This window comes from Penicillium diatomitis (assembly GCF_028827545.1).
Source record: "Penicillium diatomitis strain IBT 30728 chromosome Unknown utg000004l_segment0_segment0, whole genome shotgun sequence".
NCBI classification, from domain to species: Eukaryota; Fungi; Ascomycota; class Eurotiomycetes; order Eurotiales; family Aspergillaceae; genus Penicillium; species Penicillium diatomitis.
In genome coordinates this window covers 1121103-1135435 of record NW_026623176.1, presented here as the reverse complement: position 1 = coordinate 1135435, position 14333 = coordinate 1121103, and the positions used below count along the sequence as shown (strand labels likewise).

The 14333-nt window shown below is 50.5% G+C and overlaps 3 protein-coding genes across 3 annotated transcripts; 2 read left to right on the top strand and 1 right to left on the bottom strand.

The window, feature by feature from the left end:
* Positions 1 to 2998: 2998 nt before the first annotated feature.
* Positions 2999 to 4260, top strand: N7539_003687 (inositol phosphorylceramide synthase regulatory subunit KEI1; the record flags this gene model as incomplete). The annotated part of the gene is made up of 2 exons (XM_056933289.1): positions 2999 to 3172; positions 3259 to 4260. Coding segments are annotated over 2 exons (1176 nt in total), but the record flags the coding sequence as incomplete, so codon positions are not given.
* Positions 4261 to 6790: 2530 nt separating this feature from the next.
* Positions 6791 to 7232, top strand: N7539_003686 (uncharacterized protein; the record flags this gene model as incomplete). The annotated part of the gene is made up of 2 exons (XM_056933288.1): positions 6791 to 7157; positions 7213 to 7232. The coding sequence occupies 2 exons, from the start codon at positions 6791 to 6793 to the stop codon at positions 7230 to 7232; spliced, it is 387 nt and encodes a 128-aa protein (XP_056790829.1).
* A 494-nt stretch (positions 7233 to 7726) lies between these two features.
* On the bottom strand, positions 7727 to 12547 carry N7539_003685 (sulfite reductase (NADPH) subunit beta; the record flags this gene model as incomplete). Its single annotated transcript, XM_056933287.1, has 4 exons — positions 7727 to 7753; positions 7822 to 12216; positions 12310 to 12449; positions 12517 to 12547. The coding sequence occupies 4 exons, from the start codon at positions 12545 to 12547 to the stop codon at positions 7727 to 7729; spliced, it is 4593 nt and encodes a 1530-aa protein (XP_056790828.1).
* Between the last annotated feature and the right edge of the window lie 1786 nt (positions 12548 to 14333).

The window sequence follows — 14333 nt, the reverse complement described above, 5'->3', positions numbered from 1 at the left end:
GAGGGACGGAGAGGGAAGAATTCAGAACCTTCGACCGCCGCGGCGATGGCGAGCCAGGCTGCTATTATAAATTGACGATGGGTCAGCTTCATCGTGAACAGACGTGGGTCCCTTCAGAAGAAATGGGGCACAGAACGGGCCAGGATCCCGACTTAACCGTACTGACCCACCTGAAGTGTCGGCTTTGAAGTGGTCGATAGATTTGCCGGCCCAGAGGAGAGTCGGCGTGTCGGATACCAGGCCGATGAGACTTGTCAGGCGCAGGGTGCAGTGTACAGTGTACAATGGTGGAGATGGGTGCCCTGGGCAGGAGGAAACAGTTTGTGCTCGAGTCTGGATTCAAAGATCTGGGGCTCAATTGGGGGGGGGTAGTACACCAGCGGTTGTCACGATCGAAATTTTTGAAAGGGTGGCGGAGAGCGCGTGACGGCTCCATCGAACTATAAGTAGCATCGTTAGGGACCGCTTCAGGTAGGAACTTACTAGTTCACAGTCTAAAGATGACTCCCTAGGTATCGGGTACAAACTTTCACCTTGGCACAGTAGCACTCAGGTAAGTACTTCAGGTAGCTTTGGCCTTGGCCATGTCCAGTCCGAGCCTCTGGTCAATGAGCACAGTGAATGATCATCTCCAGTACTTCACTTGAAGCATTTGCAATCGCGATAGAACCAAGCTTTCTGGCCTTGACAAGAAGTCACTCCTTCACATGCAGCACGTATAATCTACCACGTCCAGACCAATCTGTCCCCCTCCAAATTAAGGGCACCAGATTCGGCATCAGAAGCCAAGGACGGCGTCCCGAAGACGGCCCAGTGGGGCGTGCATGGGCATCCACGCGAAGAACGCACGAGTGGACAGACATGATTTGCATTTTGCCCTGCAGCCACGCCCAGCGGGTCTGATGTCATCCATCTTTTTTTTCTTCGCTGATGCCTCCTATCCATGCGACCATTGAATACCATGATGTTCTTTCTAGTCGCACAGCTTCTATTCCCCTGAATGGTTCTCTTACCACCATCATCATCAATTGAGAGAACTCGCTTTTTCCATATAATTCTCTTACATCAAGTATGTGCAAGGTGATGACAGACGTGACCGCAGTATGACCATGGATATAGTCATGCTGTCATAATAAGACACTAAGACACGGTCGGATATAACGGCTACCGCGGAGGCGCGGACTACCAAGCTAAGATCCTAAGGTAGCATACTGGCACACTAATGTACTGCATGGAGGTATGGCAGGCAAAATATGGCTTGGAGGACCAGTTGGACCTCCCTTCAATGTTGACCGTCAGGTCTTCCCTTCAAACAGGACTTGCATTCATGTGAAACAACAAATATCGTGATTGCAGTCGGACCTAAAAATTAGCATATGGCCCTCGTAGTCACATGAACAAGGGACTAGTGGGATGAGCCCCATAGTTGTGGCCTGAGGCGTGCACATCATCGATTAAGGGCCCGCGTGGTCAGGTCGGACATTCGGAAAGAAGCCGAACCTGAAGCTACAGAGGCCCAGGCGGAACCCCTTACTCTTACGCAGTAGACTACTACCTTAGACTATCATTAGTTAGTAACTTAGTAGACTAAATGTAGATGGGTAGGTAGGTAGGTAGGTAGGTAGCTACTAGCTAGAAGCTAGCAGCTATTCCTTGACAATGACAGAATTGAGCACGTTCATGTTGTTCAATGCTATCCATGTTGTTCAATGCTATCCATGTTGTTCAATGCTACATAGACTTGAACCGTGATGAAACCATGATGGGCCAATTGAATGGACTTTTACTGTCTGCTTGATCCAACAATGTACGTCCAGTCAATATTCAGTTCAATCATGCAGAAAAGTACCCAGCCCTACGTGAGATCTCTACCTTTGACATTGCTCAGAAATTTGCACTCATATCCTTGCTTGGTGCGACTTGGCTAAGCGACACGGCTAGGATGGTTCTCCGGTTGACAAATATCCTCAGAGCAAGCCTCATCACTTAATTTCCAAGGGACTAGAAGTAGAAAGTAGCTACTCATCTCCATCAATCAGGTTGATGCTATAGACACAAAGCCTTACTTACTGCCTTCAACCATGGGCGGAAGTGCTATAAGGCCGAGACCTGGCCTCGCTATTTGGTAAGTAGGAAGTACATACTGCATGGATCTGTTGATCGGAAAGTAATTACGGTCGTGTCCGTATTTGGGCTGGTAAAATTTGTACACGGCTAAGGATCTGGTCCCCTTATAACTACCACGAATATACAATATACAATATGCTTCGTGCACCTGTTGCTATGCTCAGTTACTAACTTATGGGCTAGTAGGTAGGCCGCGGCTGCATCGGCGTTACTTGACCCGCCGTTCATACTATGTACTATTTGATCTGTTTTAGCATGAAACGAACGATACGGGGAAGTTGGAACACATCCAATATTGTACATGCAGCTCTTACTTCCGTCTCTCCTCAATGATACACATATCTAGTGTAAAGAAGATAAAGACATATAATCAATAAGTACTCACTGCTCAGTATTATGAGTAAGGACTAATGACTTTCGTAGTGCCTTTCAAAAATCTCAGCATACTGTTTTTCCGACCGATTATATAACTTACGGAGGACGGAGTACAGACCGCATACAATGTGTGCATAAATTTTCAGACGGCAGGTGATCTGCATAAATTTGGGTGCACTTGGAGGCTTGGCGCCCCTTGAAAAACCGAGTAATGAAGTTTGTCTACTAAGAGACAATTCAAGTGACTCGAAAGAGAGGACTGCATACGACGCTACTCTTACCAATTGTTTCGTGTACCTGCGCACGTATTCGTATTGCACCTTGCACCAGACAGGACGGGGCGGAAGGGTGACGCCTCAAAGCTCCGTGCGCCATTAAGCCCTCCCGTTCTGTCCAAGGCCCCATCCTGGTTTCCGAGCCTCCCAGATTCTGATCTTTCCCTCCGTCATCTCTTCGTCGTCAACTACGCCGTCCTACTTTTCAACGCCACTGTCAGCCCTCCCCTATCCGTGTGACTCTTTGCGCATCATCCTACCATCTGCCACCCCGTTTCAAGGGCGCTGAAGTTCAAATCACTTTCCCATACAAGATTGGAGAGACTGGCTTGGCCGGTCACAGTCCAACTACGATGGGATTCTCATCCCGGTATCTCCGCATTCCGCGGCCAGAGGTAAGGCTGGGACTTCCCTCGGTCGCAATCGCCCCATTTTGGATCGCTGGCTTGTACTGATACTCATCTCGTGCCGCTCAATCCAGACTTTTCTCTACGTGATGAGCCTGGAGACTGGCGCATCCCTCATCACCCTGTCACTGTTGCTCAACAAAATCAGCGGCCTCTATGGCCTTCTCGCGCTCTTGACCGGCTACCACCTGTCCCCCGTCCAGCTGTCCATGTACCTCTACTCTCTCCTCGCTCTCGCCTTGACCGCCATTCTCTTCCCTCACATCCGCAAACAATCGCCGTTGGAGTGTCTCGCCTTGGCCTGGCTGTATCTGCTCGACAGTCTCATTAACGCAGCATTTACGGCCACGTTTGGTGTCACTTGGTTCCTGGTGGTGTCTCAACATTACGAGGGGGGCACAGTGTCCGGCCCCGGCAGTGACACCATCGCTCAAACAGCTGGATTCACCAGCCCCAAGTACGATGCCGCGTATGTCGAGATCCAAAACACCGAGAATGGCAACAACTTCATCGCTCATCCGCCACGAGGTGTCGACCCATTGAGTAACGCCGTCGACCAACCCGAGAGCTTCCAGAGTATCATGTTCATCTGCATCCTTTGGCTCATCCGGATCTATTTTGTGCTTGTCATGCTGGCCTTCGCCCGTCAGACTCTTCGTCTCTGGATGGTCACACCTCGCCACACCCAACTGCCCACGCATAGCCGTAACGTGTCCATCGCAAGCGTGGCGGATATCGACCGTGAACCATTCTCCGCCATTAGCCCTGAAGGCCAGGGATGGAAAGGCAAGCTGGGCCGAGTCATGGTCGGCATCGGTCGCAGTTACTGGCTTGGTGAGGAGGAGGAGGGTAACTGGCTGGGAAATCTGGGCCAAAAACTGCGCAACCGTCAGAACCACGCCAGCCCTACAAATGAGCTGCCCGGGCCTCTGGAACGCGAGCGTCGACGTCGGTCGGGTACTGGGCCCCCTCAACCTTCTCCGTCCATCGTGCGGGGCGCTCAATTCCCACAAACGATTCCGGAGCATGTCCCTGGCATGAATGTCAAGATGCAGGAGTGGAATGAACCTCGTTAGATGTACTGTGCTCATCACCCAAACCCGGTGATCCGTGAGCCAGACTCGCGGTCACAGCACTACTTTTGCACGGTCGAAGCCGCCACCTCTCGCTCTCATATATACAACCTCCCTCCTCGTCCCCCCACCTTCTTTTATGAGATATATGCTTTACTTGATTCAGGTCGAATCCACGCACGTGGGGTCTGTTGCTGTGACACTTTGCACATCTGTTTGTGCTCAATAACAATGTCTCTTCTTCAGATGCTGAAGATGTGAAAAGGAAATCCCCCACCCCCCTCTCCACACTTTATTTGTCCTCAACTGCGCGACCTCGGATGAGCTTTTCGGTACTCTTCTGCTCTTGAGTCTCCCGACTTCCGCTCCAGCGGACATTCGCAGGCATGTGATGTGAGCAAAAGTTCAGATTTGGCGAGCTCAAAGCCTCTGCTGCCGTGCGCAGAAAAGACAGGGGCTTCGCTTGTCCCTCGATTGACTATGGCCGTCTCAGTCCCAAGGACGACATACTGAGACCGGTGGGGACTGAGGGAAAGGAAAGACGTTTCGAGAGGGAGAGACTCGCCTTTCGGGACAAGGATCGGCTGATACGGGCAGACGATACTTGCATTCTTATATGCATCTGTCCGTGGCGCTGGGACGATTCATTACCTATTCGAGGCTGGCTGAACGCTGCTCCACTAGGGCTTGCACGACGAAGAATTTTGTAAACATTTCCCCATGAGACCTGGAGCCCAGACAATGGGTACTACACCCAGGCCTCTTTAATGATCGCATGACATTAGATGGCCACTTCTATTGTTGCCAATATTATTGCTGTTACGTCCATATTCATTCATCCCGACAGGTGCCATGCCCAACTTCATACGGGTTCGTTTTTCCTGCCTTGGTAATTCCCTTGCCGATGTTTGCCCTGGTCATGGATGCAAATGCTACTACTGTAAGATATCCATCGAGTCATGATGCCTCACATATACTCCAGATCAGCCTGTCGGTATGTTGATGCTCCGCTCGAGGCACCGACGAAGATCAATCAAATACTGGAATATTCGAAGTAGTTCCTGATACCTACTACCAGCACTTAGTCTACCTACTAGTTACCTACTACCTAAGGACTACCTAGTACCTATTACCTAGTACCTACTACCTAGTACCTACTACCTACTACCTGGTCATTGAAATTTGTTAATGTAATGCTTGAAGGTCTTGCTCATCCAGCTTCTCCGCCCCTGAATCAATCACAGGGCTCACCCAGTCAAGCCACACGAGTCTGAAGAAGTGTGGTTAGGCGCGGTCAAAAAATTCCCCTCTCCTTTCTGCCCAACGGATGCCCAAAAAGAACTAATGGTCCTTGTCCGACGATCCGCCGGATGATCCCACAGCCCCCCCTCCCCCTGCCGACCTCCTGAAACCATCCTTCCTGTCTTGCAAGTTGCAACGCTCATTTTCAGACCCGAAGGACGGGTTAGACTTTTCCATCGTGCATTTGAGAGTGGGGAAGTGCTGGGGAGATGTTCAGAGCAGAGTGCTGGGTGAGGTTGCGGCATGCGTAATCTGGGTGGATACACTGGATAGAACCCAAGTACTGCAAGACGTTGATATGAGGCGTTTCTAATGGAGGAAGTTGATCCGAGATGACGCGAGGAGTCGAGTGGCGCACCAGAGACATGATATGGTATTAGGCAGCGTGATTGATAAAAAATCATCATCCTATAGTACGTAGATCTCAAGCAGATCATGCGTGATTTTCTTATTCCCGCTGAATTGGAAGTGAATCCTCTGGATCGAGAGGACTGGGTTCAGGGTTGTTTCAGACATAGTTCAAACTTCGTGAATCCTTTGTCAATGGATCACCCTAGTCAGGTAGACTTCAAGAGGGGATGGGATATAAGATTGGCACATACTACTACTGCGGCCGACGGGGAATTTCCGACTGCATGGTCATATTTCTATTCGAACAGTTCCTTCCTGATTCCATCTTCTTCGATTCGAACGATCAACTTTTTCTTCAGCTTCGATCCTGCATGATGATTTCTACCTCTTTTACGATCCAGGCCAGCGGTAAGTACTGAGTATCCGACTGTTTTTTCTTCCAATTCGGGCAGTGATGTTCCTGAGTCTCGATTGCATCCGGGCTTCCAATCGTTGATTGACATGGGAGAATATCTAGACATTGTCCGTCCGTTGGGTTGAGAAATTCCAAAGCACGACTGAGACTACATACTAAAGGATTTGGCATAAGCCTTTGACTGCCTCTGCCGCGAGATCATTCAACGTCCTCGAAAGTTGCATCAATTTGGAAGGTGAGTTAAATCAAGTCCACATTCAACTGGACCTGCTGCCGGCAAAAAGGCAAGAAAGAAAGAAAAACTACACTTTCAACAAGACAATTTTAAGGGCCTCCACCGTATATCTTGCGAAGAACCATTGGAAAATGCAACCAATCACTAACATAACCGTCCAAAGTCATAGGTTTTACACCACAGTAGATCCAAGCAACAAGAAACTTCATCCCGAGAAGAACATCCATACCATGTTCGGCATCCAATTCGACGCCGCAGGGATCTACCTCGTCGGCACAACCACGCACCAAGTCCACATCTCCTTCGAAGAGCTCATGTCCTCAACAGGAGGAATCATCGCCCTGCTCGAATACGGCCTCACCTGCAAGGTCATCAAAGCCGTCCTCGGCCGCATGCGACACCGGGTATGGCATCATTCGAGAAACAACACGCTCGACCCGGACGAGCGCGCCACGATGTGGATCGATAACTCCGGGCCGGCGGCATACGAAGTGCGGCATGGGGATGAGTCGATCCGAGTGACGCCGCAGGAATTGGAATCGTCGAGGTTCGGATTGGTGATGAAGAAATATTGGGATGGGGGCTTGGCGGGACCGAGTTCGAGATGGATTTTTAGAATTGTGTTGGAGGCTTTCTTTGTAGGGATGTGCAGGTCGTTGGTTGGAAGGTTGAAGTTGAGGAGGATTGGATGAGTTCGATGGAATGCCTTCAAATTTCCATACCCTTGCCTGCTTTAAATGACCTCCCTACCTATGTGTTTGCATTCAACAGAAACTTCCCTGTGTTCTGTGCTGTGTCAAGTCTTGAACTTGGAAATGGCTTCTCAAGCGGGATCGAGTTGATCATCATGTGAGATCAAGCTTTTTTTTTTTCACAACAGATATCTCACTAGCAGTAGAGTTCATGAAAGGACAAGGACGATGTCTCAAAACGTTGGATATAGTAAATACTAAGTAGTGGTACTAGGTAAATAAGATGCTCGAGTCCTAGACAAGAACGTCAAAAAAAAGTACACGAAATAATATGTCTAATGGTAATGATTCAAAAGGAACAACAAAATGCGAGAGCAGATTACGTCCCCGGGAATAAGGCCCAAATTTTATCAAATGCCGTGGCAGTCATGACGCATTCAAAGAAATATTGACGATGCAATATCGTGAGGTGATTTACTCCTCATCGTCTTCTTCCGCAACCTGTGAATAGAGCTTATCAGTAAACGAAGTAGCAAGCATTACAGAAACAAGCGTCAAGTACGACTTACACCCTCGTGGAAGTTCTGGCCATCTGTAGTAGCCTTGATGATGCCGGCGCGAATACAGAAATCACCAAAGCGTTCTGGCGTCTCCCCATCGGTATTTCGCTCCTGAGCGTAGCGCTTGAGCAGGCCCTTCATGATCTCAAGGATCTCGTCTTCTTTAATGGAAGAGCGATAAAGCTTGTTCAGACGCTGGCCGTGATAGCCACCGCCGAGGTACATGTTGTAGGCACCGTACGCCTTACCAACAAACGCAACCTCGGCCAACCAAGGACGGGCACATCCGTTGGGACAACCGGTCATACGCATCACAATGCTGTCACGAGCAAGACCGTTCTCCTCAAGACTAGACTCCAACTTGGAGATGAGGACGGGCAAGTAACGTTCAGACTCGGCCATGGCGAGGCCGCAAGTGGGGAAGGCAACACATGCAGAGGACGAAAGGCGGAGCCCCGAGAATGCGGTGTTGTCCAGCTTGTACTTGGCCATGACCTCTTTGACAGCGGGCAGATCCTCGTCCGTAACCCGGGAAAGGATCAAGTGCTGGTTACCGGTCAGGCGGAATTCACCCTTGTTAAGAGAGGCAAGCTCGCGAAGACCAGTGCGCATGGAAAATTCGGCAGTGTCCTCGATACGGCCGTTCTCGATGAAGAAGGTGAAGTGATTCAAACCGGTCTCATCCTTGATCCAGCCAAACGTGTCAACGTTCGATTCAAACTTGAAGGGTCGAGGCTCAGCAAATCGCTGACCATCCGGAAGCAGGTCCTCCACCTTGCTGCGGAATACATCCAGACCCATGTCATCAATGGTGTACTTCAGACGAGCATGCTTGCGGTTCTTGCGGTCACCGTTGTCACGCTGCACAAGCATTATCTTCTCACAAGCGATGTGGATGTTCTCGGCGGGGAAGAATCCGAGCATGCGGCCAGTTTGAGGGTAGGTCTTCTTGTTGTTGTGGGTGGTTCCCATGCCACCACCGGCCAGCACGTTGAACCCTTCTAGGTGGCCGTCAGCACCCTTGATCGCGATCAGACCGATGTCGTGAGCGTAAACATCGGTGTCATTGTGAGGAGGAATGGCAATCGTAATCTTGAACTTCCGGGGCAGATAGGTAGGACCGTAGAGAGGCTCATGGTCAACAATGGCATCACCGGCCACCTGAACCTTCTTGTCGTTCTCGTCCTTCAGCCAAATCTCGTGATAGGCCGTCGTTGAAGGAAGCAGGTGCTCACTGATCTTCTTGGAAAAGACATATGTCTCACGATGGAAGGTGGATAATTCAGGGAGAGAACTGCACATGACGTTACGGTTGACATCACCGCAAGCTGCAAGGGTATCCATCAGAGCCTTGTTGATTTCCTGCATGGCTCCACGAAGCTTGCGCTTGATGACGCCGTGGAACTGGAAGGTCTGACGAGTAGTGAGTTTCAGAGTCTCATTGCCGTGAGAGCTGCTGATGGCATCCATCTGCAGCCACTGTTTTGGTGTAGCAACACCTCCGGGCAGTCGACAACGGATCATGAAGCTGTACGCGGGCTCGAGTCCCTGGGCCTTGCGCTCATCGCGAAGATCACGGTCATCTTGCATGTAAGTGCCGTGGAACTTGGTCAATTGCTGGTCACTGGCAGAGATGGCGCCAGTTGACTCATCCCGAAGACCTTCAAGAATAGTACCACGGAGGAAGTTGGACTGAATCTTAATGTCCTCGTTGGTGATGGGCGCAGGTTCCTCGGGCAAGCCCTCCACATTGTCGACACCAAGAGCCTTCCACAAGCGGGGTTCCCACTCAGAGTATCCAGTCTGGTACCCATCAGGATCCTGGTCGTCACCGAGGCCGATGTCGGTGAGTTTCTGACCTCCCAAGAATGCGACACGGGCGTCCAGGTCCTTGGCAGGCTTGTTATAGTAGATCTTGTCCTCCTTACGCGGCCAGTAATGGCTATCACCAAGTCCGAACGTTGAGTACTTGATCGAAGACAAATCAAGATCACCAATGTTCTTCACGTGCTCCCAGAGACCGCGCCCGTTAACAGGGAACTCACCCTGGCCGGCAGTGGAAGAGATAAAAACGACATTCTCCTCAGTGGACAAGTCCTCGACCGGATACTCGTCCATGGCAATCACCATGGTCTTGAGACCACGAGCGCGGCCGCGGTTGCCCAAGCGCTTGGCGAGATTCTGCGCATTGCCACCATCCGAAGCGTAAAGAATAGTGAGAGGCGCCCCGAAAAGACCATCCAAAAGCTTTTCGTACGAGTCCTTGGCCGTGCGCTTCTGCAGAGCACGGACCTCGGTGCCGTACGATTCAGATAACACAGGGGCGTATTTGGGCTGACGGTTCATGAGCTGAGTGAGCTGGTTGTCCCGACGAAGGAACTCTTCAAGCTCACGCTTGATGCGCTCGGAGTCAAGAGCAAACTTGGGTTCACCCTTAGCCTCATTGGCCGGGTTCCACCGATACAGAGGCCAGTAACCGAGATCAACTGCCTTCTTAGTCTCCTGTAAGACAGTGAGAGCGGAGTCATTTTCCTGGTGATAAGGAAGGTACGCGACGACGACTGACGGACCGTCAAATTGCTCGGCCTCAGCCATGGCTTGCAGGACTTGAGTGTAGGAGCTGTACACAGCAGTAGATGCGACATAAGCGTTGCCAAGATTCATAGCGTAGAGGCCAATATCCTTCTTCCGGCGCGTGGGATCGGAAGCAGTACGCTCGGAATAAGGCTGGGAGTCAATGATCAACATGTTGACATTGGCGCCAGATGCAAGTACGTGGTGAACGCCAGAGTTACCCAGGTCGTAGGCCCATGCATCAGAGCCGATGAGCCACTGAGACTCTTCGAAGAAGAGCTTCTTGGAGCCCAAAAGCTGCCGCGACAACTTGGAGCCATCATTTGCCAGGCGAGCGATAACCTCGGGGGCGAGTTTGTTCGCCTTGGCGGCATCGTTGACACTCAGAGCCCAGCGAGACAACCAAGACTTGGGAACATCGGTGGCAAAGGTCGTAGACTTGGAGGCCTCCTCCACTTCGCGAATGAAGCGCTTGCGATGTTCTTTGCGGGCAAGGAGAGAGCCAAAGCCGTATTCAGGGCTTGCGGCGATGGTCGAAGAAATGCCGGCATTCTTGGCACCCAGCTGATTGGCGATGTACAGGCGATCACCAAAGAGCTGGTTCAAAATCTTCAGGTACGCATTTTCGATCTGAGGCTGTTCCAGACTCTCCTGGACAGAGGGAGCCTGGGCGCTACCAACTTCAAGATTTTGGATAGGAGAAGCAGCCTGAAGATTTTGAACAATACCACGAAGCGCTTGCAGAGCTGTTGAAGGCTCAACATACCCCAGACGATAACCAACAATCTTCAGAGCCTCCCCTCGGACGGAAGAAGGAGTCACGCTGGAGAGAAGGTCCATGAATGACGGTCCCCACTTGGTGGTTTTCCGCACTTGTTCCAACACGGCGATCTTGTCAACAGAGCTGGGAATAGAGTTGACAATCTGGCTGCCAACCCAGGGTCGGTAAAGACGAGCAGTGATCAAACCAAGGTTGTGAAGCTCGCTGCCAGTCTCCACCCGAGAGAGGGCATCCGCGAAGACACCGGTCGAACCGAAAATGAAGACGGCAGACTTCGCATCGGCAGGACCAGTATACTCGATGGTATTGTACGTCCGACCCGTCTCCCTGGAGATGGTGGCCCAAATCTGGCGCGTCCATTCGAAGACATCGGCGGCGTTCACTGGACGAACGCTGGAATAGTCCACGGTAGTCGCAACAGAGCTGGGAGCCTCGCTACCCGCGCTGCTCTGACGACGAGAGGAACCGACGGATGAGTTGTCAACACTGGCAGCCAGAGGGGTTTGGGATTGAGAAGAGACAGTCAATCCAGCGGGCGCCTCGCCCTGACCAGCAGGAGCAATTCCCACACTGTCGGCGGATACGGTGGCAACACGGCCAGACTCGGTGTACAGGGTTTCGGCCTCGGTTGAAGAATGAGTCGCACTGGCTCCACTCAAGTTCAGGGTCTTCTTTACGAGGTCAATGTTCTCAACTGCAATGGGCGAGTCTTTGATCGAGTTGGCAGGATCGAAGAAGTGAATGACACCCTTGCCGGACTTGCGAGCCAAAGCATGTGCAGTTAAGGCAATATCCTGGGCCTCTTGAAGGGTCTCTGAGTGCAGGAAAGTGAACCCGCATTGACGAATAGAACTGATGACGGAGTAGTCGGGATACGGTGACGAATCGAGTGCGATGTGAATAACAACGGGAAAGTTCGCCAATCGGTAAAGATGGGGCACAGCTGTGATGAGAATGGAGGAGCTAGCAACTATGGAGACAGACTCCCGCTGGCGAAGAGGATGGAAGGCAGATAGTAAAGGGTCCTCATTGTGACGCACAGCTTGGACCTACAGGGATATGTGTATGTTAGCTACTACCAACTTCCATGGTAACTAGGCACTTTCTCTGGAAAAAGGCAAATGACCGTTTCAAAGACTCACCACTGGTATTTGATTGGAGAGAATACTGGCAGTCTTTTTGCTCTTCAGGGCCTTCAATGTTTTCGAGAACAGCGAGTCTGTCTGCAAAGAGGGCTGCACAGACAAGACCAGATCGCTTGACAAGTAGGCGATTCTCGCAACTGGTGAAACCAAAGGTCAGATCAGATCATCTCCCCGTTTGGAATATCTCATTTAAAGAGTACATACCTGCCTCACCGGCATTGGAAAGCGAAGCCATCGTGGACAATTTGTTGTACTACCCGCTGCAGACGGTGGGAAAGATCAATCACCGGCGGTTTGGACACTTATCGGTACCTTGTGATCTGCAACACGTCAAGGGCAGGTTCCCCAAGGATACAGAATGAGCCTCTTCGGTGATCAATGACTCGAAAAAGTGTCCCGCGCGTTCTTCGGCTTTTTACTTTTTGATGTATTAGAGATCTTAAAGAGAGAGAAAAAAACGTGCGATGGCTTCGGTATTTCCCCTCGAGCATGCAATCCTCCTCCGCCATCGGGGTTAGATTATAGGGTTGCTGATTGGCCAATGATCACGACATCGATCATGCTGCCGAGCAAACAGTGCAAACAGACTGCATTGACTGCGCAACTGCGGGGGACCCCGTGACCCGTCGGCGCCTTTGCTGACTCATGCGTGAGCACGTCAGCGTTTAGTGGCATTTGCTCGGGAACGACTTGTCCGTTCACGAGTATCGTTACTACCGGAGGCTAAGTATGTACATACTGTAGATTGTACACAGTTATACACTATACAGGGCATCCTATCATGCACTTATGCAATGGAATCATCTCAGTAAGATCGTGTTACTGTTACGTCGATTTAAGTGAAGTCGTGGTGGAAGGACTATCTGGTCGGTTTTGCTGTGTATATGCCATCGCTGGTTGCCTATCCATTCAGGTCATGTATAGTTGGTTCACCTAGGCAAAGAACTGACCTTCCACGGGTGGATCAGCCCGCAATTTATCTGTATGCAGTTAGGCACTATGGAATATGTATATCTAAGTAGATGCTCGGTTCTGTCTTACAGTTCATATCTCGGGAGGCATATCGAGGTACTCCGTACAGGCAGTAATCCAATCAATCATCCAACCAATTGGGACAATTGTAGGTTGTGCTCTCTTTCGCTGCGTGCTTCACCGTGTAATACAGAATGATTTTCCTACTCCGATTTCAGTATCAACTCTGCTACAGTAATGATACTAAGGGTGAACGTCCGTGACTCATTCCAAAGGCACCGATTCCATCCTCTCGTGGGAGAGAGCAGTCTCGAACCGGGTCGATCCATATCGGCAAACAAGCGGGACCAGGACTTGTTCTCCACAAGCACACCTTCTACGAGTATGGAAGGTATGGAAATATCAACCGCTTGCTTACTCAGGTCCACCAAGACGGTCACGGTCACTCAAGCAGATTTGAGGATTGAACTCGACGACCTTCATAGGCTCGTAGCACGGCCCAGTAACACCTAAAAATTGATCGACGCAGGGTTCGAACCTGCGATCTCCCGTGTGTAAGACGGGCGCCTTCACCACTGGGCCAGTCGATCAGCGGATGCTTAAGTTTGAAAGTTTATGTGTATATGATGACTTTCCGTGATAGCCCAATAGGTGAAGCTGACATCAGAGAGTTGAGGCTACTTAGTTACTAGCTTCAACTTGTCGCCTGAAATGTCTTCGTACAATTTACCCGTATCGGACAACCATCTTTCAGCAGGTTCTGGTCTCGTCTTGTCCAAGGTAGTCCTGTTCAAGGTACACTTACTTACATATGCTTCAAGGTCATAGTGAGCAGGGCTTATTTGTGAATGAATCATGTGAGGATGAAGTATAAGGCCATTGTCATGATATTATGTGTGAATTTAGTATGTCATGTACTCTCGCTATGCAATGTGAGGAAATCATCGGGGCACCTAATGTACAGATGAACAACGTGTCCTCCGCTGAAGTTGCTCCAAGAAGAATAGAAATAGGACAAAGATAAAGAAAACAAATTTACTCCGCCGGGT